General features: G+C 38.2%; 1 protein-coding gene across 1 annotated transcript in view; it reads right to left on the bottom strand.

Moving 5' to 3' along the window:
• The window catches only part of LOC142360940 (uncharacterized), a 188,817-nt gene extending 161,758 nt beyond the window's left edge, over positions 1–27,059 (bottom strand). The window contains exons 1-3 of the mRNA XM_075417263.1: positions 26,783–27,059; positions 25,868–26,129; positions 25,225–25,476 (exon numbers count right to left, since the gene is read on the bottom strand). Coding sequence (XP_075273378.1) covers positions 25,225–25,476; positions 25,868–26,129; positions 26,783–27,059 — 791 coding nt within the window. The remainder of the gene's footprint in view (positions 1–25,224; positions 25,477–25,867; positions 26,130–26,782) is intronic.
• Between the last annotated feature and the right edge of the window lie 351 nt (positions 27,060–27,410).

The raw sequence follows: 27,410 nt of genomic DNA, 5'->3' as shown, positions 1-27,410 counted from the left end.
TAAATACAGCTACAGTTGCTGTTGTCCAATAAGCTTTTGTCAAATAGAAGCCTAGAATATGTGATATTTATTTTTAGATTTTCATAAAGGATATAGTATCCATTAGCAGATCAGTGTCATAACAAAGATCTGTCACTTTAAAAATCTATAGACTCCTCCCTAAATCTCTCACACATTAAAAAATGGACAATTTCTTCAATTAAATATAGGGGTTAGGGAAATCCCTATAAATGAGGGAAATCACTATAAATGAGCACTCAGTGCTCTACATAACTTTTGAGAGCAACTTTAACAAACTAGGAAACACTTTCATCTTCTCCATTCACATACTGTAGAATTACTCAACATTTCCTTAGATTAAATAGTAAGGTAAGAGCTTTAACACTTTGCATAATGGCAGTACCAATGACGTGATCATTCTACACAAATGTTTAGATAGAAGCATACTAACTGCTTCATTTAATCCCATCAATCTCATTTTTTCCATTTTACAACTAATAGTCTTTGTGCCAAAATAGTGTGTTCAAAGAATTAGCTGACAGCAGAAATTATCTGAAAAGTGTTTTTAAAACCATCTACAGTAGTTTTAAATATAAGATAGTAGTTGCAATATTTATACTAAACTAGCAGCCAAGTACTCTATACCAGAGAAATCACTCATATCACTGAGCATTGTCATAATCAGTCAGCTTTTGTTTTCAGAGGGACTGAATTTTCCATCTGACACTTTTTATTATAGCACTAAGTTTTTTTTCCTGGTAGCTTTTATAGCTGCTTCTGAGCTATACAATCAATTTGAATTTGAGTTGGCATGAAGGCTGCACATCCTGCCAGCAGCTTCCTGATGGGGATATCCTCTGTGTGGTATGGAGGAATCCCAACCACATGCTGAGTCAAAAGAGATTGTTTTTTCCTCTTTCTCCAGGGGCTCAGAAACAGGAACACTCTTAGTGCAGGGAAAGATAATGGCTGGGAAAAGGTGGAAAGCTTGCAGCGTAACTAATAGATGAACTAGGTTTAATCTCTCTCAAGCTAGAGCAGCAGAGAAAAGAGTCTACTTAGAACAGTAGTGTTGCTGCAGAATCAAGGATGGGTATCCTGGCAACTGCCTTGCTGAGGAACTAAGTGCTGAAGTATCCTTCTCCACACAAACTAGTACTGGTATGAAAATGACTGTCCCCTGCTAGACTGAAGAGACAAAGAGCATGCAATCCAAATACATCTACAGAAAGAAGCCTTGTGGTTTCAGTGTTCCAGAGAAAAGTAATATATGTGGTTGGATGACCCTGGCCAGCTGCCAGATCCCCACCCACCCAGCTGCTCTCCCACTCCTCCTCCTTAACAGAACAGAGGGAGAAAATAAGACGGAAAAGCTCATGGGTTGACAAAAAGAAAGGAATATCACTGACCAGTTACTGTGATGAGCAAAAAAGACTCAGAATCACAGAATGGTAGTGGTGAGAAGGGACCTTTCTGGATCATCTAGTCCAACCCCCCTGCCAAAGCACGGTCACCTACAGCAGGCTGCACAGGACCTTGTACAGGCAGGTTTTGAGTGTCCCCAGAGAAGGGGACTCCACAACCTCTCTGGGCAGCCTGTTCCAGTGCTCCGTCAGCCTCAGAGGGAAGAAGTTCTTCCTCATGTTCAGACGGAATATCCTGTGCTTCAGTTTGTGCCTGTTGCCCCTTGTCCTGTCGCTGGGCACTACTGAAAAGAGTTTGGCCCCATCCTCCTGACACCCACCCTTCAGATATTTATAAGCATTTATAAGCTGCCCTCTCAGCCTTCTCTTCTTCAGGCTGAACAAGCCCAGCTCCCTCAGCCTCTCCTCGTAGGAGAGATGCTCCACTCCCCTCATTATCTTCATAGCCCTCCTCTGGACTCTCTCCAGTAGCTCTTCATCTTTCTTGAAGTGGGGAGCCCAGAACTGGACACAGTACTCCAGATGGGGCCTCACTAGGGCAGAGCAGAGGGGGAGGAGAACCTCCTTCGACCTGCTGGCCACACTCTTCTTAATACACCCCAGGATAGAATTGGCCTTCTTGGCAGCCAGGGCACACTGCTGGCTCATGGTCAACCTGTCATCCACCAGGACTCCCAGGTCTCTCTCCACAGAGCTGCTCTCCAGCAGGTCAGCCCCAAGCCTGTACTGGTGCCTGGGGTTGTTCCTCCCCATGTGCAGGACCCTGCACTTGCCCTTGTTGAACTTCATCAGGTTTCTCTCTGTCCAACTCTCCAGCCTGCCCAGGTCTTGCTGAATGGCATCACAGCCTTCCAGTGTATAACTCAACTTTGGAAAATTAATATGATGTACTAAACACTTTAAATTAAAAACTTTTTTCATTAAATAATTTAAAAAAGCTTTGGGCCGTTCCTCACATACTTTCCCTCAGCCCCAGCTGCTGGGCAGCGCTTTGCCCTTTCTCCCCCCGGCTTTCCCCGAGGCGCCCGCCCGTGGCTGCGGGGCTGGGCCGGGCCCTGCGCTGGGGCTGCTGGAGCCAGCGGGAACCGGCTGGGGCCGGCCCAGGGCAGCCCAGACCGCCCCTCGCAGGGCCCGGCCCGGCAGCAACCTGCTACACCTGCACCCATACAGCATAACTTTGAATGGAAAAGGCGTCTAAAGAAGGGAGAAGTGTGATATTTCTAATCACTGGCACCTTCCAAAACAAAATCTTCCTTATTATGAACAAATCTGCTTTCCCCCACACAGCTTGCAGCTGCAGTTTAGCATAGGACAAGAGAAAGGAAAGAAGTTACTCAGATTATACAAGTGTTAACCAGTCTAAAAGAAATTACCCTCAAACTGAGAACGTATTTTCTTTCTAGTATGTAAGTTTTGTTAATACTGAGGTGGCAAACAGCTGGAGTGTTCAAAACACACTGGAAACTGAAAGGTGAGGAATTTTGATGCATGTCTAAGTTTGGAGAGCACAGAAGCCACGATACAATGAATGCCTGAGGGCACCTGCACCTGCCTGCCAAGTGTTTTAAATGTCGGGCAGAAGCTTCTACACAATATAGTGAGGAAAGAGATACTAGCTGTCAAGCAAGAAGGAGGCAGAGAAAGTTTTGTTTAACTCGTGTTGTTGGCATTGATTCAGAACTCAGCCCTTAACATATTGAGGCAAAGGTGAAATCTGTGTATGTTAAAGCACTGGGCCCTAAGAAAAGTTAAAGGTAGGTAATTTTCATTCAAACCCAAGTTTTTATCACTTTGTATATTCTTGAGGTTGTCCATGACTATTTTATCAGGATATGCTGAATAACAGAAAATAATCTATTGTCATAAATATCTTATAATATGTGGTCTGCAAAATAGAAAAAACTGAAAAAAATTGTTTGTTTGTTTTTCCTTTAGAGATGTCAAAGCAAAACAAATTCCAATATATCATTGGAAATTATGTCGTTTTCCTTCACAGGATTTTACTAATTCTGCAAGGTCATGCTTTTAAATAAAAAAAAGATATCACTCTTTGCAATACTCCTCCAAAACACACATTCTTATTAATGCACATGTTTAATGAGAACAAAAACAATTGCATCAACAAGTGTTTCTCCAAGATGTATTGAAAGCCTAAAAATATTTTATGGCCTTACCTCAAGCTATGACCTGTCACTGCCGTCTGTTCAACTCTTCTTTCTGAGGTCATTGTTGCTTAAAGGAATGCTTTACATTATGCTGGGAAAACAATTTAGTAAGTATAATCCAAGCTAGTATTTGATTTTGTACTGCTTAGAATTAATTCTCAATACACCTTTATTGTGACTCAATATTTCTTTTTGCAGTCCTCATTATCAGTATATATTTTGTGTTGATTTACCTATACAAGATCCTTTCCATGCTCTGAGATGAAAAGAAAATTTAAAGAAAATAGTTTCTGGTAGAGCAATTGAAAAGAAACAATTTATGAAATGACAAGGACCATTTGTAAAGTATCAGAAAGTGGCAAATGTGGGCCAATACTATTTTGAGTTTACAGGTAATTTCTACTAAAAATCAAATCAACACTAGGAAAAATAAAGTTTTTACGTAATATATTTATGACACAACTCTCCCTGTATGCCAAATCTTGTTGGAAGTAGGTATATGAACCTTAATTACAGGAGAAATCCTTGCAGGATACTAAAGGCTTATGTGAACAGAGATAGATTCACAAAAAGAAATCCCATGGTACATACTTGCTTCGTGGAAACCTGGTTGACACCAATTACTCAGCAGACATTCTGCCCGGAAAACTCTTTTCCTCTCTGAAACTGCAGATTCCCTGTAAAAGAAAAATAAGAATGGATGTTTGTTTAGCAGGAGACATTCTGCATGACAAACCAACCATCCACCTTGAATTAATTTTAAAATTTGCTTTTCCTTCTTTTTCTGGTCTTCAAATGTAGGTGAGAGCAAAATAAAGCATGACAAGATACTGTCTGGTTGATTTTAGTGCACTGTAAGGGGTGCAGTTGTCTGAAGTAACCTTTGTGTTTCACTGAACATTCATCAGTACCTGTATTTTAGGGAAAATTCATTAAAAAAAAAAAAAAAAAAAAAACCAACCCAAAAAACTTAACCAATCAGAGTGTGGTTCTTGACCTCAACAGGTTTATCTTTCAAAGCTGGGAATAACCCTCTTAGTGGTTCCTTTGCTTATTCCTGAACTGACATATGTAGATTCCGGCATCTGTCAATGAGCTGATCTGGAGATGGAAAGTAAACAGATGAACTGAAGTGCTGGAACTAATGAACACAGTAAGAATGCTGTTGCTGACTACTGTTTCAGAAAATAACAGAAATCTTCAAAACATGTCATATGCCACAAAGTTCTATGGAAAAATGACAGTGAAATACGTGTTACAATTTACAGTATCTCAGCTTGTTCAATATGTACAGCAGTGAATACAGTACTTCAAGAAAGTAATTTGAAGTTCAGTTATACCTTCAGAAGAGATTCAGATCCTCTTGAGTTTCTTTTGGCAGAAAATCATAGCCAAATATTTTTCAGATAAAAAAGTTTTTGCATCTTAAAAAATCCACCTGACACAGAGAACAAATACTGTACTTTCAATAAACATACAGACTTTTTACTTTTACTGCAAAGCAAAACAATTATCTTTCTCTCCTACATTTCAGAGCTGATGAGGTGCAGTCATGAAATATATGGTCATTACTTTAAAAACTAATCAGTGATGTAAAAGGTGATATGATCTAAGCTGATTGCAAATATGAAGGTGCCAAACTAATCTGTGGTGGAGAACTGATCCTCTTGCACAGGGGTAAGTTAACGTAAGAGGTTAGGTTCATTGATGAATGTTGTCTCAGAAATAAACCGAATTAAAATACGAAAAATTCAGTATACACTAACATGAGAATATAAGATAACTTAAAAGATACGCATGTAATATTTCTTTGATGATTTTCGAAAGAAAAATAACACCTCTTAATTATCACAGCTTATGTATTTTCTTTCTTCAAAAAGCACAAGTAAGAAAATGTTGCCCTAAAAATTATTGCTGAACCAAACCTCTATGGCTCACAAATTGTGATACACACTTACTGTTTCAAGCACTGATGAAGTTTTATCATTTTTTATTAATCATTGTGCACACAGAGTACTATGAATATTGAGAACATACTACATTACAAATAGATAAACTGCTCTGAAAATTACATTCCGGACCACAACTTCAAATTTGCAGATAGCTAAAACCCAACCTCTAAAGTAAAAAACTATTTGATCAAGTTGGAACAAGACCAAACTTCAGAAATATGTAACAGTTTTAATGTCAGCAAATATGAGAGGGTAATTATTTGAGCTAATATTTCTGAAGAAACTGGAACAAAAATGCTGATAAGAATCAGTCTTGTAAGTACATTTTCAGAACATATAATTTTTGGATGCAGATTAACAAAGCATTTACGATCATACTTCCTTTTCACCACATGCTTTGACTGGACATTCCCTGTAGCTCTGCAGAAGACACCTTATGAGCCATAAGTGCCTCTCTCAGCAGAATACGAAATTAGACAAAAACTTGCTGCCATTATATTTAGTGACTTTTAAGGCCAAAAATACAGTAAATCCAGGTGAGATAAAGTATCAGATTCAAAAACTCAGTTTAGCTGAAGTCTCAAAGCAACAGGTGAAAGGCACCTAAGCATCAGTCAACATGATTAAATTACTTTCAGGTAATTTTGTTACTGGGGAATAAAGATTTCAGATGTGGAGGAAACTTAGATACCATCCAAATAAATTATACAAAGATGAAATTGGAAGCAGGGAAAAAGAAAAAACATTTCTAGAAAAGTTTGAGTTTCTTTAGCGGAGGTATTCATACATGAAGGGTGAGTCTGAAGATCATATAGTGCCAGTATCCACCTTCAAATGGTGCTATTACTTGCCGTTTACTGCAGCATTGCAAGCCTTTGAGAAACTAGACTATTACACAGTATGAACACAGAACTGCTGCGGCCCCTAGCTATAAGTAAATACAGAGCTCTTGCAAAATATTTGTTTTTATATAGCTTTATACATATACACACAATCATTTGAGTATCAAACACTTTTGTTCCGCAGATGTATCCTGCGAGCTGGTGTTAGTCTGGTATTCCAAGATGTATCGGCATAGTACAGGTCTGCATACCAATCTTTTTCAACCAGTGTGCTCTGTGCGCACGTGCGTGGGCATACACACTGTAAACTTCTTTGGTATGTAATCACACATAGACTATGCATGTATCCAGCTAGTGTTTCCAAAATCTACATTAAAATTAGATTGTTACTCTAGTTCTGTAATGTGCATGAAAGTGAATTTGAAAGCAAACAATAAATAAATTCTATTTCTGTGATATTTTTTCTTGGTTTGTACATCTCATTGAACAGAAAGACTACACTTAAAGGAAGACAATCTCATTAATGTCACGTGCAAGTGGGACTTAGCACGTTGCCCTTAATCAGGCTAGATTCTTTAAAAGATTAGCATCCAGCAATATATAACTCTCATAAAAGTGAATGTCTAATTAAACAAAATAAAAAGGAAAAAGATGAAAGTGCTACATTATTTGTACATCAAAGTCTTCTATCATCCTTTGAAAAGAGACCATACTTCTCATACACTTTTTTCCTGCAGGTCTATCTTTCCTATTTTTATTAAATTTATACATCTGAATGGGAATCTATTTTAATAAAAGTATGCTTAGCAATGAGTACATTACTCATATTTTTTCTAAAATTAGTAATTGAAACAAATAAATGCTAAAAAAAATGTGTTTGATGGGGAGGTGGCTTCACTGGAATTCAAAAGGACATAGTTTGTATGTACATCTGGAAATATTTTATAGTCGTGGGACAGATACTTCATTCCACTAAGGTTTAAAACACACAAAATAAGTGGAATTTTATTTGATTAGGGGTTTTTTTGCTTGTTTGTTTTTTTCCCATACAAAAGGCAGATCTATGGAAACCTTTGCTAAGAGAAGGTGGTGGATGTGAGAAGTCTATACTGATTCTGGAGGGGATTGCACAAATACACAGAAGATACAAGGCATACAGAGTCCCTGGAATCTTTTTCTAAGTTTGGTGTCATGCACACCCCCCACCAAACATGAAGAACACAAGGACGATCACGAACTCTGTAGTCCAAGATTGTATATTACTGTTAGCAATTCACCTGTTTTGTCCTAGAACTCCTACAAAATCTGTTGTGTTGTCCAGGTGAATGCTACTGTACTGGGTTTGCATGGCAAGGTTTTGATAGTGGGGGGGCTACAGTGGTGGCTCCTGTGAGAGGCTGCTAGAGGCTTTTGCTATGTCCAATAGAGCCAATGCCAGCCGGTTCCAAGACAGACCCACCACTGACCAAGGCTGAGCCGATCAGCGACAGTGGTAGCACATCTGTGATAACATATTGAAGGGGGAAAAAAAAACCCTACTGCAGAACAGCAGCCAGGAGAGAGGAGTGAGAATATGTGAGAAACAACCCTGCAGACACCAAGGTCAGTGAAGAAGGAAGGGGAGGATTTGCTCCAGGCGCTGGAGCAGAGACTCATCTGCAGCCCAAGGTGGACTATGGTGGAGAAGATTGCAGCCCATGGAGGACCCCCACCAGAGCAGGTGGATGCACTCAGAGGAAGCTGTGACCCTGTGGGAAACCCATTCTGGAGCAGGCTCCTGGCAGGACCTGTGGACCTGCCAGGAGCCCGCTCCAGAGCGGGTTTGCTGGCAGTACTGTGACCCCATGGGGAAGCCGTGCTGGAGCAGTTGGTTGCTGAAGGCATGCACTCTGTGGAAGGGACCCAGGCTGGAGCAGTTCATGAAGAACTGCAGCCCATGGGAAGGACTCATGTTGGAGAAGTTAGTGGAGGACTGTCTCCCGTGGGAGGGACCCCATGCTGGACTAGGGGAAGAGTGTGAGGAGTCCTTCCCCTGAGGAGCAAGGAGCAGCAGAAATGGTGTGTGATGAACTGATCACAACCCCCATTCCCCATCTTCCTGAGCTGCTCAGGGAGGGAGGAGGTAGAGAAAATCAGGAGTGAAGCTGAGCCCAAGAGGAAGGGAGGGGTCAGGAGAAGGTGTTTTAAGATTTGAGTTTATTTCTCAGTACCCTACTCTGGTTTGATTGGTAATAAATAATTTCCCCAAGTCATGTCTGTTTTGCCTGTAATTGGTGAGTGATCTCTCCCTGTTCTTATCTCAACCCATGAGCCTTTCATTGTGTTGTCTCTCCCCTGTCCAGATGAAGAGGAGGAGTGACAGAGTGGCTTGGTGGGCACCTGGTGTCCAGCCAGGGTCAACCCAACACAGCCACCCAGTCTTAGTGGCTGAGTAGTGGTAATTCTACTTATTCATAACTCTTCCAAGTCTGTTACTTCAGATTCTTTGGTGAATCCCCTTCATGAAAAGGTTCTGGTATGGCAATCTTCCCACCTTTTTCATGGTGAATACGCATGTAAAGAAATAATTTACCTTTTCTGCAGTGTCATCATCCTTTCCAGGAATTCCTTTTATACCGTCTGTCCACAGACCTTACAGAATCTGGGGTGCTAATTTTTCCTCATGTCTCAGGAAGTTAGTATTAGTTTTTATTCCCTACCTTAGCTTTTCATCAAACTCTTTTTTGGTCTAACTACCTTTACATTTTTACCCAGGATATTTCACAATCATTTTCTTAGTTCAGATGCTTACTACTACTACTAACCTTTTGGTGTTTTTTTTTTAGCCATGCTGACCTCCTTTTATACATTCTCAGAGATTTCATAATAGGTGGTGTGAGCTGACACTGTGTTACCAGGACTGTCTTCTTCAGTAGTTTCTACACTGCCTGCAAGCATGTAATCCTCTGAAGCAGCTGTCCCCTTTAGCTTCCTTTTGACAGGAGTTCTCATTTTCACCTAGTTCTTCTTATTTAAGTTTAGCAGTGAAATCTTTGGCTTTTGATACTCCTGTACGGATGCTGAATATAAGTACTTTATGGTTGCTCCTACCAATGGTCCTTCCACAGTGAAATTTTGAACCAGATCCTGCACTTTAATGAGCCATATAAGGGGTTGCTTTTCTTCCTGTGGGCTTGCAAGCCAATTATTCTACTAAACAACTAGTAATATCATCCTAAAACATAATCCATAGTTCATGTTGTGATTTGGCCTTTGTCCCTAGAATAATTGAGCTCACTTATTTATTTCCTACTCTCTCTGACATCTCTCAGGATATAGCAGCCAGTCTCACCTCTTGTCGTGGTTTAACCCTGCAGCCAGCAACAATGTACTAGACAGCCACTCACTCCCCCGTCACCTTCTCCCCCACTGGGATGGGGAGCAGAGGGACAAAAAGTAAAACTCATAGATTGACCTAAAGACAGTTTAATAAGACAACAACGGAAATACTACTATTACTACTAATGAATATGCAAAACAACCTATATACCATACAATTTTCTCACCACCTGATGACCAAAGTCACAGTCAGTCCCTGAGCAGCAATTGCAGAACTCATGGATGTTGCGAATTTCACAAAATTCCTGAAAAAGACCAAACTCCCAGAGAAGTTCAAACTCCCAGGAAAGTGAGGATTCGAATTCACGGAAAAGAGAATTAAAAAAAAGGATTCCTTTCTCCTGGCCAGGCCCCATTTATAAACTAAACATGATGTCTACGGTATGGAATATTTCCATTGGCCAGCTTGGGCTAACTGCGCGGCTGTGCTCCCTCCCAGCTCCTGCATGCCTGCCCGTTAGCTGAACATGGGAGACTGGAAAAAGTCCTTGATTTCTTAGCAACAACTAAAAACATCAGCATTATCAACATTCTTCTGGTACTAAATTGAAAACACAACAGATGCTGGGAACAAAATTGACTCTATCCCCACTGAAACCAGAACACCTCTCTAGTTGTTTGGGTGGCAATACAGACAGACTGCCATACTCTTCTTGTGTATGCCTGGGATTTCAATTCGTGAAGATTCTGGTACTTGAAGTGCTAAGTTTGTTGATTTGGCTTAATTCTAAGAACTCTTAAATGTATACTTCTACTTCACCACCTGTACATTTTATGCTATAATTCCTATATATTTTGTAGCCTGAATTTATACTGTTCTATTATTATCATTTTCCTTTCATCAAGTTTCTGATTTCAGCATTGCCTTCTTTTAGGGCATAACATACATTCTCTTATTTTAGTTCTTAAGCTTTTAACATTTATATAAAAGCAGGTGTATCACACTTCCTGTCTCAAAAATATTTTCAAATGGCACTATTTTCCACTTCTTTATTTGATTATTTCTATCCTCTGACCCACCCTTCACCTGAAGATACAGAATTATAAATACTTTCTCTTTGAGACACCCTCCTCAGCTGTGTGTTTTCTGAATGTGCAATCCTCTTCACTAACAACAGCTTAAACAGGTTTCTTCTTTACTGAGAATGTCCCAGCTTCTGATGAAGCTGACACCTTCCTCTTTATACCACCTTTCCGCCAAGCATTAAAACCTTACCTCTGCCTTTCTTCTCAGTCCTGTTTGGAACTGTTGAATCATTTTTGAGAACAGTACTGTCAAAGCCTAGGGAGCTTAAAGAGTGGTAAGTCACATGGATATCATCTCCAGGTCTGATCCTTAGGTCTGGCCAGCTGTCCAATAGGTCAACTTTATAGATATCTAGGTTGTATTGATTGCCTCTCCATTGACTACACAGAGACCTTAGGTACATGTTGGTATGTGGACGCTTATATGTAGACAGCAAAAATTTAGATGTTTTAAACTTGAAATAAATCTAATTTTCAGATTCTCCCAGCTCCAGCTTCTCTGGAATATTTTTTCAATAAACAGTAGCTCTCCAAACAAGGAACAATTTATTTTTTTCCCCAATATCCATGCTGTCAGTATGACTTCTTCTGAAGGGATGACAACACAGACTTAGAGCAAGCAAACAAAAGGATACTGTGTGCCATGATTATAAAATTATGAAGATTCTGGAGAGTTTATCCTTATAAAAGATGAGAAAAAGGGCTTGCAAATACATTTTCATGATTGTAAGTGTTTTGCAAATTTTAGCTGGGAATGACACAAAGCATCATGCAGATTGTGACACAAGTGTAGCACAGGAGGTGTACCGCAAGTTACTATGAGAACTTATTACTTGATCAAAACCAGGAGCAGGATATAATTTTTTCCCCAAAATTTGAGAGATGGAAATTGTCCTTTAACAAGCAAATGCCAAATAATTTTATCCAAATCTAAATCACTTCCTTGCTAACGTCAAAAGCATTGCAGATTTATTCTATATATAAGACTTTGTCTTTATATTGACATGTTATGCTAAAGGATCCTGATATTATAACTGTAGATGATTTCCATAGGTACACGGAAGACGACAGTTGCAATGTATGTATGGATATACACGCACAACTAACTTTTTTTTTTTATAAAAGAATCATGTCACACATTTTGCTTTGACCAACCCTTTTAAAAGTAAAAATAGAACTGTATACAAAACCCACAATTCATATTGTAAATCTCCAATTAATTATTCAATTTAAAATTTCTATTTTAAAAAGTCTTGCAAAAATAATTCTCTTCCATTAGGCAAATATTACTTTCTATGTTTTCTATATAAGAGAATATTCTGAAGTAATGGCATGATACCTTGGATTAAGCAAAGGATTTTGTGCTACATAACACAGGTGGGGGTTAGCCCTCTCCCAAAAGTCCTGCATTCCCTGGAATTGAAAGCTTTGCTCTAACACTGGCTCACAGCAGTTATGCAAGAATGAGGCTGCATTGGAACACAGGACAGCTCAGAGATCATTCTGTAACACTGTAAAAGAATGCTGAAATGCACTTCTATACTCAATACAGCTTCATTAAGGTAAAAAACCCAAATGTTTATCCATTTGGAAATAGTGTGCTTTCTTTTAAATAATCTCATCACATAAGGTCATCAGATCACCTGCAATTTACCATACATAGAAGACAATTAAAATTAACTATTTAGAATGTTATGTGCTATGTGAACATACAATCCTCTTTCTTCCAGTAGACTCCCGCAACAAAATTATATATTTATTATAGAATACCATGTAATAAATGTGTATCACCAATACCAGTACCTTTTTCACACTTTGGAATTCACTGAACTTTTGAGCATTTGCATTAGTGCAGCATTTGTTTCTACAGAGGGTGAGAGGCCTGAAACGGAGATTAAATGGAACATCACTCATTTACTGCATACCCTTACATATAATCCAATTTATACCTGAAAAGATAACAGATAAACAAATGCTGAAGAAGCATTTGCCAAATGTTAGTACTACTTGGCTGTCCACTGGAAGTCACAAAAAAAGGTTACAGCAGATAGTACACTGTGTCCCTGTGAACAGCATAGAGTGAACTCTTGTCAATAGAAAGGAAATTTTTCAAAGTACATTTTATTTCTGGATTTTGGTAATATATTTCTTAATCACTTATGAAGAGGTTGCATCAAAAAGACTGGTTGTATTTTGTGGATACTCGGCAAGAATCAGGATCCAACTCCTATTGCTTTGAATGAAAGCCAGAGCTAAGAAAATGCTTAATCCCCACAGGTGATACTGTGAAGTATACAGCATCCTGGCTCAGTTACAGAAGGTCAGATTGCGCAACAGTTGACTTTTGGAGAAACAGAAGCAAAATCTTCAACTTTTTGTTTTATGAATCTAGATAATATTGCTATTGTCTATCCTAATTTGAAATAAATACATTTCAAACAAAACTAGGAAAAAAAGACAGCCAACTCCGGAGATCACACTATTTTTTTTTCTTTATTTGAGCTGCTTATGGAATGTTGCATTTACAAATTTTTCCTGCTAGCCTTGAGGTTCAAATTACATTTTTTCTACAGACTGACTCTTCCAAGTGATTCTAATGTACAGACTCAGTATGAAGAGGAAGGCTGTTGGGAGGAAAAAAACTGCTGCTGAGCTTTAAGCCAAAACACTTGGTGGTTCTAAACCAGCAGGGAAAGGAATTTGCTCTAGGTCTGTTAACAAATGTTACATTATGCTTTTTTAAATAATCCATTCCCTTCTATATTCATCTAGTCTTCTACTCATACAATTTTTCATGTGCCCTAAGGATATTTTAGGTCATGTGTATACTTTAGGAGAACGAACTTTATGTTGGACGAGATATTAAATAAAGTAAATAAGTCACTAGCTGTCCACATCACTTTGGAAGCAGCTCATTAAATTTAACTATTGGTTTGAATTATTGATTTCTTGCTTAGATTAACCAATTTCTCCATGATCAGTTGTAAAACTGATACATTATAATTAGAGGATGAGATAAGTAATGGAGATTGGCCTCATTAAATAATTATGTTTCTCAGTTTGAAAGATATTAAAGTAATGTGTTTCCCACCTAATGGGTGACAAAAGGCATAATTTATAATAATGTATTTCTCATTTGCAGTTGTTTCATTATGTGAAGAAGAATTATTTGCACATTCTCCCATGCGAGTGAAAGGAACAAATTCTCTTCTGTTTAATCAGAGTTTATCCAGATAATCTGTAACTGCAGAATGCAATAGAAAGTCTTCTGACAAAGTGTTGGAGTTTTAAGTTGGATTTATACATGTAAAACACATATAAAATATAAAAATCTATAGGCTATAAAATTATAATAGACATTCCTATGTTGATATATATCATCCTATAGAAATTTTATAGAGTTAGCAAAAAATTGACACCATTACAAACCCTGACAAAGTACCCAGATTTTATTCAAGACTTCAAAATTAAACCTGATATGAAATAGCATGTTGTCCCTAACATAGTACAGAATGTAGAACTTTGCATCAATTTTAAAAAAGGAACTTATGTAAAGAATTAGAGCAATAGAGAAGTCAAAACTTCCTTGATAAATTAGTTTATGGATGGAAAAGAAAGGAGTAAACAAGAGAAGGTGAGGAATTAAAGGAGAAACAGAAAAGAAAGGTATGCTTAATTTCTAAGTGTTGTTGCGTAAAGAAAAAGAAACAAAAAAACCAAAACAAAACCCAAACCAAAACTTTTCCCAAAAAAGTTTAAGCAAAATGGAACATTTTTAAGATTCTTTTTTCTTTTCCAAAAACTGCTCCAGTAGTACATTTTTACAACAATCAATTGTTCTTTTCCTTTTTGAGTTTGTTGAAGTATCTTGGAGTTCAGTTAGCTGGAATTAATAACTATGTTCTAGACCACTGAGATAACTTTTTTCACTCTTTTATGAAGAATACTCCTAATTCAAGCTCAACTTCTATATAAGAATAGAAGATCATTTCTAAGAAGGGTGTAACTTCTTGACCAAAGAAGCACATCATAAATGCAAGATGCATGATACAAACATAGACATATTAATGGATATGCAATATAATTAAGACAGGTTGTATAGTAAACCAATTTATGGTACTACAGTCTTCAATTTTTTACACTTCTGTAAGAAGACATTACATTCATATTTAAAATCTGAAAGCAGTTAATTGGAAAATAACAAATTAATTATCTTTAGAGAATTTACCCTGAGATCATGTGCCAAGCTTCTGATAATACCAATTCTTATTTCATATTTTTAATTATCAAAGCTATTGATTGTCTAGATTTATCTATTTTGCACATGCGTACAACAATGTAGGGTGACAGTATAAAGTACATGTGTTGTGCTAGATTTGAAAAAACGGAGGCTTCATTCAGTGTGGTAATGGATTCAGATCTGTTCTTTTACATGAGATAGAAGAGAAATACTGAAAAAACGGGATCTGCCTACAGGTGCTGAACACAAATTTTACTGCTTGTAAGGCCAAACACTAAAAAAGCCCCAAGGCACACACAGAAAGAGACATCAAGATTAACAAATCGATGTCCTGTATTAGCAATAGGACAGTGATTAAGGTTAGTAATAGTTCTTTATTTAGTGGACTAGTAAAGCTAGCACAAAAGAGCCTGGGAAGGACCTAAGTGTTGAATGCTTCTTTGGAATGCAAGTCTTCATTGCTCTTAAATAAAATAGTCAGTTTAAATTAGACGGTTAATGCAATTAATATTAAAAAAGGGCATTAACACAGAGACAGAGGATGAGATCTCAACTTTGATACAAAAAGAAAGGTCAGAGATTATTTATGAAAATTTTCAATATACGCAAGTAGTATCTAGCTTGGTCTTTCTTTATTCAAGGTTTATCTTACCCCATTGTAGTTGCATTATCGTGATTGTTATCTGAATATTTTCTGAAAGCAATCAATACAAAAACATCAAAGTTATCTTCATGAAAAAAAAGGGCAAGAGTTGTAAATCAGTCAAATTACCCTCAGCTCTCAGAGGAATACTGAAGTAAATTAAACCATTTGCATGTATCTGCAAGAAAGCAACAATTGCCATGAACTGAAAAGAACAAGTTGCATCCATTTTTTTTTTCTTTGCTCTGTTATGTGACAACGTACATTTTGAACAGAACAGAAGCAACAGCTAAAATATCTGGAATGTAATAAAATATTTACATTCTTTTGCATTCTATTTTTCTAAGCAAGCTAGGAAAACCATCTCCAGATTATTTCACTAAGAAGTGTCCGCATTGGTGGACAGAGTGAAATTGCCTGTTGTTCACTGTCCAAAGAAAAAGATACAGAGAACACGGTTTCACTAGCATCTGATCTGGATCAATCAGTAACGCTCTTAAAAACGACCCATTTGAAATAAACAGAAACTACATTTAGGAAGTCAAAACTTAATTTAGTGGTATTCCAAGGCTAGATTTGAATTGGCTAAGTCAGAGATTGTCAGTAGATGTGCATGCTTTCACAGGGACGCAAGTAGGGAGCAGTTCTGTGGTTATAACATCACTAGATAGATATGAGTCAATAGTGTCATCCTGTTATTAAATATATGTGTATGTATGTGTATATACGTATAAATGCATAAATAGGAAACAAAATCATTAGTCAATAGCTTTGGTTGAAATACTGTTATCATTTTTGTACACTGCAGCTCAAGAAACCAGCAACCTAATGAGTGCAGAAGGAAAAGATAAACAGAGATCTAGACATAGTGGCCTACAAGGGACTAAGAAATATTTAGTTTAAAAAGGAGAAGACGTGTTAAGGATAGAACAGCTGTGCTTGGATGCATAAAAGGCATCAAAGGAAATAATCCACAGTGAATGTGGATAAGTAAAAAGATAATGGGTCTGAGCTGCAAAAACGAGGACTTGGATTAGATATTAGGAGAAGTTTTCTAGTCATAACAGTAGTGAAACACTAGAATAGGTTGTCTGTGGAGACACCATAATTTACGATATTGCAAGAGTATATCTGTTAAAATTATTTAAGTATCATTCGTCCACCTTTGAGGTATGCAGAACAATATAGATGACTTCTTGATGTCTCTTTACAGGTTTATTCTAAGATAGTGGCAAACATGAATAAAATTTGTAATGATAATATAAGAGATAGAATCCACCTCACTACCAGCGCCATTCCTCTCTAATTTCTAGAAAGGATTCTCTCACAATTTTTTTTGCTCACTATTTCATATAAAGCCACCAAGGTGAAAAATTCTACTGTCATAAACTAGGTAGCTTGGTAGGCATTTTAAAGAAGAAACAACAAAACCATCAAAAACAAGCAGATAACCAGGAGAATTCTCCATCAAGGAGAATTATAGTATTAAATTTTTTATAACTGTAGTATGAGCTGAAAGCAAATCTAAACATCAGGTTAGTGTATTCAGGGCAAACACAAGTTTGGCTTAGCCTTTATACAGGAGAAGCAAAAGATGGACAAGCATAGTCCCGAACTAACGTCCTCCTTTCAGGAGCCTCTACCCTGCTGCTAAGTCAGGTGCCTGTAAACTACATTGCTATACATGAAACCTTAAAACAGAAGTTATTGATTCAGCCCTATCAGATTTAGAAAGGATAATTAGCTGAAATGCAGCTCTGAGAGAACGAGAGTACACGTTTTGAACTGGAGAAGCTTTCTCTGGAGAGATTCAGTGTGTAAACAATGTGGAACATCTCCTTGTGTTTCTCAGCATACCATTGGACTTTTGAAGACAGACTTACTGGACGTGCTCAGCTAGGTTGGACGTGCTGAGCTAGGTTGTCTGGGAAAGTTTGTCACCTGACTCTGTGTCGGCTCTGTCTGGAGGAAAAGGATGCTTCCACTAATGGCGTACAGCAGTCTGGAGGCCTGTCACTAAGCTCTGTATCAGGAAAAACTGTTCATGGATAGTTAGGTTGCAGAGTTCTTTTTAACTGAAATTTTAAGCATAACCATTTTAGAGGAAAAGCTACAGCTTTACCCAATATCAGAATGTGTGAACTACAACAAAACTAGGCTAGGAAAAGTCTAACATACAATATTTTTCTTGTAAATCCATGGAGAACTTTACTGAGGGTAGGAAGCTGGTCCATATCACAAAGTATAGAAAACATACCTTTCTTCCCTCTACAACATCTCATATGGAAATACTACAATCTCATCTGTAAGAACTTTCTGTAATTAATGCATAATATGTAACTAACTATTTCAAAGTAATTGATCACAAAAATACATTCTATCTAGAACATGATCTACTCAGTGATATGACATTACACGTAAAGAATAATAATCTTTTCTCTTTGTCATATTATTAAAGATAACTGTCTCTCAGAACTGGAAAGGAAGTTTCTCTTGGTGCCAAGCTGACAAGATATTGAATCTATCATGCTGAACTAGAGAGAATAAAGCATAACATTGCTTTAAATCTTAACTTCTACAGTTTTCTATTGAACACAGATAACAAAATAAGCTTTATTTCAAATCTTGAAACAGGAAAAAAAGTGGGCTGATTGCTTTTTAGAATAAAGTCATTACTGTGACAATGCAATGTAGAGAGAGGATTTTGGTGTATGTAAACAAAGTAGTAAACATCCACCATCTATCATAAGTCAACATCCAGCAACAAAATGTAGCTGCACTTTCTAGGTGATGACAAATAACATATGAAATCTTTTCTCATAAATGTACACTAAATTACCAAAATGTTGGGTTTAGGTAAGAACCATTTTTTGGAAAAAAGAAAAAAATATGAGTGAGAAGATTTTTTTTTTCCTAGTAAGTAAATTACTATTAAAAAATAAGTTAAAAATTGCTTCCTACAAAGTTTAAGAATTGTAATTGAGGACAGAGCTTGGCTTTATTTAATCACTGAAAAAAACCTGAACAAACTTGCAAAATGGAATTTAAAAATTATTAAATATGTAGCATGCAGATTTCACTCACATCTGTTTATTCATTTTCATCTTTTCCTCTAAACTCCATTATACTTTGAAGATAAAATGCACCCATCTATTTTAATATGAATGACTCAGTTCTTTGTAACAATTGCATGCAAACTGAAGCACATAAATTGCTAAGCATATTGGGAATTAAAGCACTATATTGTATGCAGTTAAAACCATTTTAGCTTCTACTTCTGCTATTGACTCTTCAAAAAATGTGCACTATTCATCAAGTAAAATTTTAAAAATTGATTGGAGCTGCCAAAATCACTGTCTATGGTATATGTTGATCTAATACCATATGCAGACAAAAAAGTAAAACCGAATTAATTTCAGATAGGAACAGATAATCAACTTCTACCATCACATTCCTACTTAGGAATACAGGTAACACTTTATAGTCTTATATAATTTTTAAGCAGAACTGCTAAGAAGCCATTTCATCCTTTTTGTCTTCCTTTTTGGCCGTTCAGAAATTAATTCCCACTTTAATCCTTTAATCGCTGGCCTTTGGTGTTGTCATACTAAAAACAGATCATGTCAAGCTGAGGATCTGACAATTACTGACTCTGGAAAAGCTTTGATTCAAATTAATTTTGTATCAAATACCAGACATCTTGTCTGAATGATAGCAGGTTTTAAACTGATCATTTGATTATACACGTTTTTTACTTTTTTTTTCCTTTCTAAAGCAGATTTTTAATTGTTGCTGCTGCACATAGTCAGTATAGAGAGTAATGTTGCTTCATGCTGCTGACATTGATATGACAATCACAGCAATTCCACATCACTCTGATGATTTGAATTGCTATTTAGAGATTAACCTTACAAAATAAAAATCAGACCAAGATGATACACTTTCTAAAAATTGCACGCCAAACCTTCTCTGAATACTGTATGCCCTTTTACTGTATATAGCACGTAACTTGAGAGCCTTCTAGGCGGAGTTGTTTACCAGTGTGAAAGCAAGAAGCTGATAAAATTAAGTGATCCTGTTAAGAAGTTATGACCAGGTGTTTAGAAGTTGATGTTTATAAGAAACGAGGTACAGAGCAGGCCATCTGCAGAGAACAATCCCAGCTGGAAAAATATTCTAACCAGAAGAGAGAATACCCATAGAATGTCCTTTGGGTTTTAGCTACAGCTCTTTCTTGTACACAGTTTCTGAAGTTTATAATCACCATCCTGGCATTCAAAAAGATGAAATATTTGAAATAATTTTGGTATGAGAATCGTCCTACAAATTTCTTGGTTCCTAATGAAAATTTTCTTTTTATAGAAGAAACACTCAACAGGAGACATTCATCCAGTTGTATCTCCTACCTGGTGGAGAATAACATCTTCCTTCTGCTTTCTAACGTAACTTGAGAGATCTATGCTAATCAAGTACTCCCTCCCCAAATGTTATTTTGCTGGAGGCCAAAACTGCAAAATGTCTATGAAATGGTTAGGTAGAAAATAGCTTTCTAGGCTTCGCAGTAGAGCTCCTAGTTCACATATTCTCATTTTCAGTTCCTCTGTCTCTCTCTATATATATGCATCTATATATGTCTGTATATTTACATATGTACTGAAGTGTATGTGCATATATGTATATATAAGTATACACTCAAGAATCTGCTGAGATACCTACATTGTAATGATAAAAAAAAAAATTGTTTAGGAAGTTATAAAGTCATCTGATTATCAGTAATGATTTCATAATCATATGAACATATAGCAGTTAACAGAAGCTGCTTTTGGTAAAACCTGTTAAGAGATAACCCTGAATTTTTCTCTCTGAACATAGGTGCAGAAAATCAATGTTGTGAGAAAGCTGAGACATAAATATAATAATTTCTGCATATTTTATATTTTGTGCCTTATGAACATTCGTAGCATATCTCAAATTTAAGCACCATGTACAAACAACAGGAACAAAGTTATTGCCATGTTAGATAAAATTCTATGCTCATCTAATTCAGTGGTTTGTTTCTGACAAATCAATCTGTTGATAACCTCTTATATTAATTTCTTTTAATAATAAGACAAAAGCAACACCTTATTTGATATCTTGAAGGACAGTTAATATCTCTTCCAAAAAAGCAATTAGTTATTTTGAATAGCCAATTAGTAAAAAATTAAAAAGATTTGCCTATATTTTTGATTTCAACTGCTTCTTTTAGATGAGTTCTACACTTTAATAATTGCACAATTATATGGGCAAATATATTTTCTATCAGTTTAGTATTTGAGCCTTTTTAGTTACGTTGAACTTCTTTGTCTCAAATATGCAGAAAAGCAGGTGTCTCATTTACCCTCATTGCTTAAGTGTTCAAAATTTCCCATAACATTTACGGTAAAACACCACATCATCTGAAGAAGCATAGATAGATAAAACTCTACAAAAACCCAGAACTAACAGCCAGCTAAAGTAGGCTTACGTCCCGTCCTGCTCAGCGGGAACAGCAGAAAGTAATCTTCTTAATTCTCTGGATGGTACTGAGAGTCATAACAATGACCAAGACACTTGACCAAAAATAAAGCTTTACTTAGAATGGCAGTGGAATTATAAACAATGATAGCTTTGGAACTTCATAACATTACTTTTAGCTCAGTGGGATTGGAAATGGATATTGACTTGGTAAAGGTTTCAACAACACAATGTCTGATTTCACAAAGCAGACTGACAAACTTATACCAACATTACCCTTATGTGCCAAAAAAGTCAGAGATAGAGAGAAAACCAAGAGAAGAAATAAGAGAAAAGATATCACCACCCTTGGATCTAGCAGTGGTCTCTGAGCTGGTGGTGGGTGCACACAGCAAGGGTCTGTCCCCCTCTCCTGTTACACTCTTCAGGTACCTGTATCATAGCTTCCTGAAAGGTCTCGAAAATGAGTCAGAGGGCATGAGGGGCTAGTCTTGGTAGTCCCACAGTCCTCACTCCTCATGGAAGGCAAGTGCTTAACTGCTTTGTCTATGTGACACAGGTGGGTTTCGCAAGCCAACACCCTGCCTCCGCAGGGTTTCACTCGTCCTCCACACTCCCTTATCAAGGTGAGGAGATTCCCAAAGCACAATGTCTGATTTAGGAGTTTGCTTAATTCGCCCATCTTTGTCTCGGTTTCTCAAGATGGATGTTTGAGACAATTACCCACCCCAGCCTGGAGATGTACAGCTTTTTTCCCAAGAAGGATGAGGGTTTGCCTGTTTGTTGCTTTCTGTCTTAACAGTCTCCCAGCTTTTCTCAATCTAAATTGTTGCCAGCTGTTAGCCATCTAATGGCTGGTCAGAAAAAGGTTTTTGTTTTGTTTTTTTATTTGTTCTCTTTTGTAGTGTGACTTTTGGGGGAAGTCCGGGCATGTAATTTGTAAGTTCATAAATCAATGCAAATTCATAAGTGATTTTCAGCATAGCAATGCTGATGTAATGTCCCTTTTAGATCAAGTGTAATATAAATCTGTTGAACTAACAACTGAGCAATTCATTTTTGATCATTTCAATAGCTTCAATAAAATACTTTTTCTTTCCCGCTTTGCATAACTTCTATGTCTATCACAGTCAGGATTTCTATCCTGTATTAAGTTTTGATATGCCATTTTTGACATATGTATATATGGAACTTTACGCTGATTCATGGACTGTGACTTGACTAATATCATATTTGCAGCTTAATTATAATGTTATCTGCTATTACATTAGTTGGTGAGTAATTTGGAAAAGAGAAGATGGTGATACTGAGAAACATCAATACACGTGACTTTTAAAGATGAAATACTTTACTCTCAAATATTAAAATCTACCTTTTAAAATGTTGCTTTAAAATTGCCTGCTGCAATTTTGGTGTTTAAACTTAGATTTCTTTGACTTGAGGTGGTGTGCTTCAATCAATACACAGAGCTATGTAAGCTGACATAGAAGTGAAAGGTAAAAAAAAAAAGAGAAAAAAAAATCCTGACTGGTAGGAGTAGTTTAGGCTAACTATGAACCAGAAGTGAAGCTTCATAAATATGGAGGATAAAGGAGGGACACTTGAATAGCAATGTACTGTATATCTTCAAGCTAAAAATATTGCTGTCAAAAGAAATCTCCGTTGTCTTTTGCCAAGGAGTACTCCTAGAAGGTATTCTAGCAATGAAAATAGCCATTATTGTACAAAGAACCATACAGAAACTGTTAATTATATATAAAAGAAAATTTTGTTGATCTATTTAGGCATGGTGTCAAGCTGAAATTCAAGTCTGGCAATCTGGAACCAATGGAGGTAACAGCTTACTGTTACCAGAAAGTGGCATAATAATTCACTCTCTAAAACTTAAGTCTGGGATTTTAGAAAGCAGGCGTTACTTATTGCAGTGCTGGACACACAGAATATAATTCTTCCTAATATGTGTGGCGAAAAGACCTAACTACTAAGCATTTACACTATGTTAACATACATATTCATTATATTTTTGAGAAATTCTTATCATATTCACAGTTTTTCAGGGAACTCTTTAGCATGTGTTAATGTCCTTCACACACATCTGTTGACACTTCCAGGTGGTCATCAGGGGTCTTCAGATGAAGCCTCGTACTCTTCTTCACAGTGTCCGCCAACTGACCATTGCTTCTGCGCAAACTCAGTTCTGGGATCACCATGTCCTTCAGGGTTAGTTTGCTGTGGTCTTGTGGTCAGCTTACAACTTTCTTATCTTTGTAGTTCTGCGCATCCGCTCTCCCAAGGCTGAACTGTCTAAAGTTTAAGGTTATTCAGGAACTTCTTATTTACAACTATCCTACCTATTCACAAAAATTTACTTTTGTTTGATTACATCTGTTATGCAATGATTCTAACGACTTGAATTGATAGCTTCTTATCTATATTCATGGGTATCATTACTAACAAAAGATTACCTTCTGGCTGGCTTATTGTCACTTGAAGTTGGAATAGTGAAAAGCAAACAATTTTAGGATTAATTCTTGTCAAAGTAACTAGAATTCACCAAACAATGGATGCTATCTAGTCCCACCTGACAGATAAAGAAAGCAGATACTGTACAGATGTTTTGATAATAAATCCAAAATCCTCCAAGGAATACAGGAGAGAGAAAGTAGGAGACACATGTCAGAGATGAAGCAGAACTCAAAATTCAAATCTATGGGCAACATCCAGAGCTGTTCATGCCGGGCCAATCACCATGAGCTGAGCTACAGTCAAGCATCTGGATAGAGGAGCAATTAAAAAGATGAAAATTTGAAAGAGTTTGGAAACCTAAGTTTGTACAAGGCAAAAAAGGGATTTCTGCAGGAAAAAAAAAAAAATAGGCTACCACACTTAAAGCTAACAGGACATATCATAACTGTGCATTAAAACACAGATATAAATGAAGACTTTTCTCAGGCTACATACTTGAGAACTTTTTTGAACATAGATCCTAGCTCTAGAGCTGCCCAGGAAAGTAGTATCAAGTCCATTTCTTTCAGCTTTATACAGTTAGAATTACATGTTTGCATTTTCTGTATCTATTTATGAGTACAAAATACAGTTCAAGAGTTCAATAATAAAAAATTAAGTTATTCAATCTCAGACCAAGTAACTTCATGCAGAAAAAGGCTGCAAAAAAATGTATTTTTCAGCAGAAATATTTGTACTAAAATTTTGATTACATTTAATATCGTGTGAACATGAATTCTTGCAAAAATATCTAACTAAATTGTCAATACAAGTTTTAAGTTACTACAAGTTGTGCTTTGAAACTGCAAATCCTACATTGCTTCCAATTCAGCTCTGATTATCCAAGTAGCATGTTCTCCTTGTTGACTTTTGTAGGCCAGAGAACAGTTTTTAAGAATACCAAGTTCTTACTGACCTCATTAATTGCTAAGCCATTTAGCAGTTATGCACCTCATCTTCATTTTATCTTAATATCCAATACATTGACAGAAAATAACCATTTTTGACTGAACTTAATACTGATGTGTTTGACTGAGCTTTTAATTAAATGGAGCTTAATTTGATGAGTATTGTGCTGCACCATGGGGTACTTGTATGCAGGTAGTTATGCAAGTCTGATTTGGTTTTTTATATTGTATTTTTATTGCAATAGCCCTGTTATTCACTCCTAGTAATGAACCAGTACAGACAGTAGAATATATGAGCTATGGCTGCACATAGACATGAAGCAGCAGAAACTGCTGTTAATCGGTGTGCCACAGAAGGTGGGAATCTTTTTCTCTTTAATTTACACCTGTTAAGGTAGCATTTATATAAGCTACTTCTATGCTATTGTCCCAATCTGATGTCAGGAGGGTTTTTGATGCGATCCCAGGGAACGAGATTAAGACGCAAACAGAGTCGTATGCCGTGTAACCTTGTAAACTGTATTTCAGTGGCGGGGACGGCAGCGGGGGGAGGACACGAGAAAGAAAAAAAAGAAAAAAAAAGGGGGTGAGAGAAAGAAAGCTACACAAAATAACACAAATAGGCCTTTTTCCCAAGTCGTGTACCTTTTCTCAGCATCTTTGAAACTACATGAATAGAACCCGATGGGCCGAATGGGCCTTTCTGGTGCCTTTTGCCACAAATGAATCAAGAGCCATGTCCGGGCAAACTCCCATTCGGTTTGGACTGGGTCCATCGGATGGATAAGTCCCAGGGCTTGGTAGGCATTTGCCTCAAACACTAACAGTCGTATCACCTTATCATGGACCTGGGTCCAGTCCCATTGGGCATTTTTCCGCAGTAAATCATACAAAGGTCTAGCAATAATTGAAAAATCAGGGATATGTTTTCTCCAGAACAAGAGTAGTCCTAATGCATGTTGTAGATTTTTCTTGGATTCTGGCATTTTAATTAAGTCGAGGGAGGGCAGAGTATCCGAGGGGGATACAAGTCATTCCCTCCCTCCACCAGATTCCCAAAAATTTCACTTCACTAGCAGGGACTTGTATCTTTTCGGGTGGAATCCTCAATCCTATGCGTTCTAAATGGGTAATAACGTCCCGCTGCGCCTCCCCAACCTCCTCTGTCTGACTCCCTCCCACAAGCACATCGTCTGGATACTGATAAATCTTTACCCCCGCTTGGATGGGGATCGTTTCTAATTCGTGCACTCGGGCGTGCTGAGCTGATTAGGAAGAGTGCCTATACCCCTGGGGGAGCCGCCTGGAATAGTCCTGCTGTCCCTCCCGGGTGAAAGCGAAACGGCTCTGATCTTCGGGTTGAAGGCGAACCATGAAGAACACATCCTTAACACCAGTAGCTGCCAGAATCGGGGGCGCGTGTTCCTGAACGGTGCTAATGAGCTCGGCAGCGTTAGGCACAGCAGCGGTTAACGGTCCCGTATTAACATTTAAACGGCGATAATCGACCGTTAACCGCCACTTTCCATTAGGTTTTCGCACCGGCCAGCCTGGGGAGTTGTAAAGCGAGTGGGTGGGAACCAGGACTGCCTGTTCCCGCAGCTCTGCCAGCACAGAGCTGCCTGCCCTGGCTCCCAACGGGAGCGGAGAGGGCTTCACATACGTTAAATTAGAAGGGGGGGAGGGCAGGCGCCGCTTGTAGCAGCCACACCTCCGCGCTGGGGGTTTGAGCCAACTGTCTAATTTGGGGGGCACCGAAGGACCACGAATTTCCCTGGGTATCACGCCACTGTTCACCCTTTAAACCATCCATGCCTAAAAGGTTCATTTTGGAAAGGTCCCACAGCTACCACGGTGTCCACGGGGTCTTCCTCTCCCGGTAGCCATAATGTCACCGGAGTCACGGGCACTGTCCGGGTTTTCCCCAAGGCGTTTAAAACTATCAGGTGTCTGGGCGGGCCTGAAATTCCACACCGTTCCGCCTCGACCCGGCTTAGCGCAGTAATTTGTGCTCCGCTGTCAATCAAAAAGGTTACTGGTCCCCTCTTTGGCTCTACTGCCACCGGAATCAATAAACCCCGTTTGTTATTGCAGGTGAGTTGCCTTACAAACATCCACCCCCCGCCTCCCCCCTCACCCTGGGGGACGGAGGCTTTAGTTTCTCACCATCTTCTTCACTATTTCCTTCCCCGCCCGGATTCACCAAGGGTGGGGCAGTAGGACCTGGCCCAAAAGCGATTTCTCGCCCTGACCATCTCTGCACAAGCTGTTCCAGCTTCTTGGGCGGGAGTCCATCCATCAGGTCCCGGGGAATTCCCTTTTGCAGCTCTAATTGCTAGAGCCCTTGCGGATTCAGGGGCTTTTCTTTCGCGGCCAGATCCAGGCTTCTCCCCGAGGAAAACTCCCTCGTTCTGCGGCTCGCACGGCTCTGGTTTCAACTCTTTGATTTGGCCGGCTAACAGCTCCATATCTCCTCCCATACTTAATCAGCTCTTGGCCTGTCTCCCCCCACGTCCACACTTTCCTCCCCGGCCGCCGACGGTCGGGTCCTCCCCCCCTCCAGGGCAGCCCAGCTCTCTCCTCGCTAGGGGTGTCTGGAATTCTCCCCTGCAGCTGGATCCCTATGGGTTTCAGGGAATCGGGAAGCTCGCGTATCAGGGGAGTCATTCTTCGGGGTCTGCCGTCCGGGTAAACGAACCCCAGGTTTTTGGGACAACATTATGATTCCCTGAAGAAATTGTCAACATCTTTAGCAATAAATAGAGGCCAAAATTTTACTACATTTTCCTGAGCTGTCCCCCTCTCTGTCCTTATCATTATTTGCTTTTCCA

The sequence above is a fragment of the Opisthocomus hoazin genome, chromosome 3, assembly GCF_030867145.1.
Source record: "Opisthocomus hoazin isolate bOpiHoa1 chromosome 3, bOpiHoa1.hap1, whole genome shotgun sequence".
Taxonomy (NCBI): Eukaryota; Metazoa; Chordata; class Aves; order Opisthocomiformes; family Opisthocomidae; genus Opisthocomus; species Opisthocomus hoazin.
Note: the sequence above shows the minus strand (reverse complement) of the source record. Positions and strands in the feature narration are given on the sequence as shown.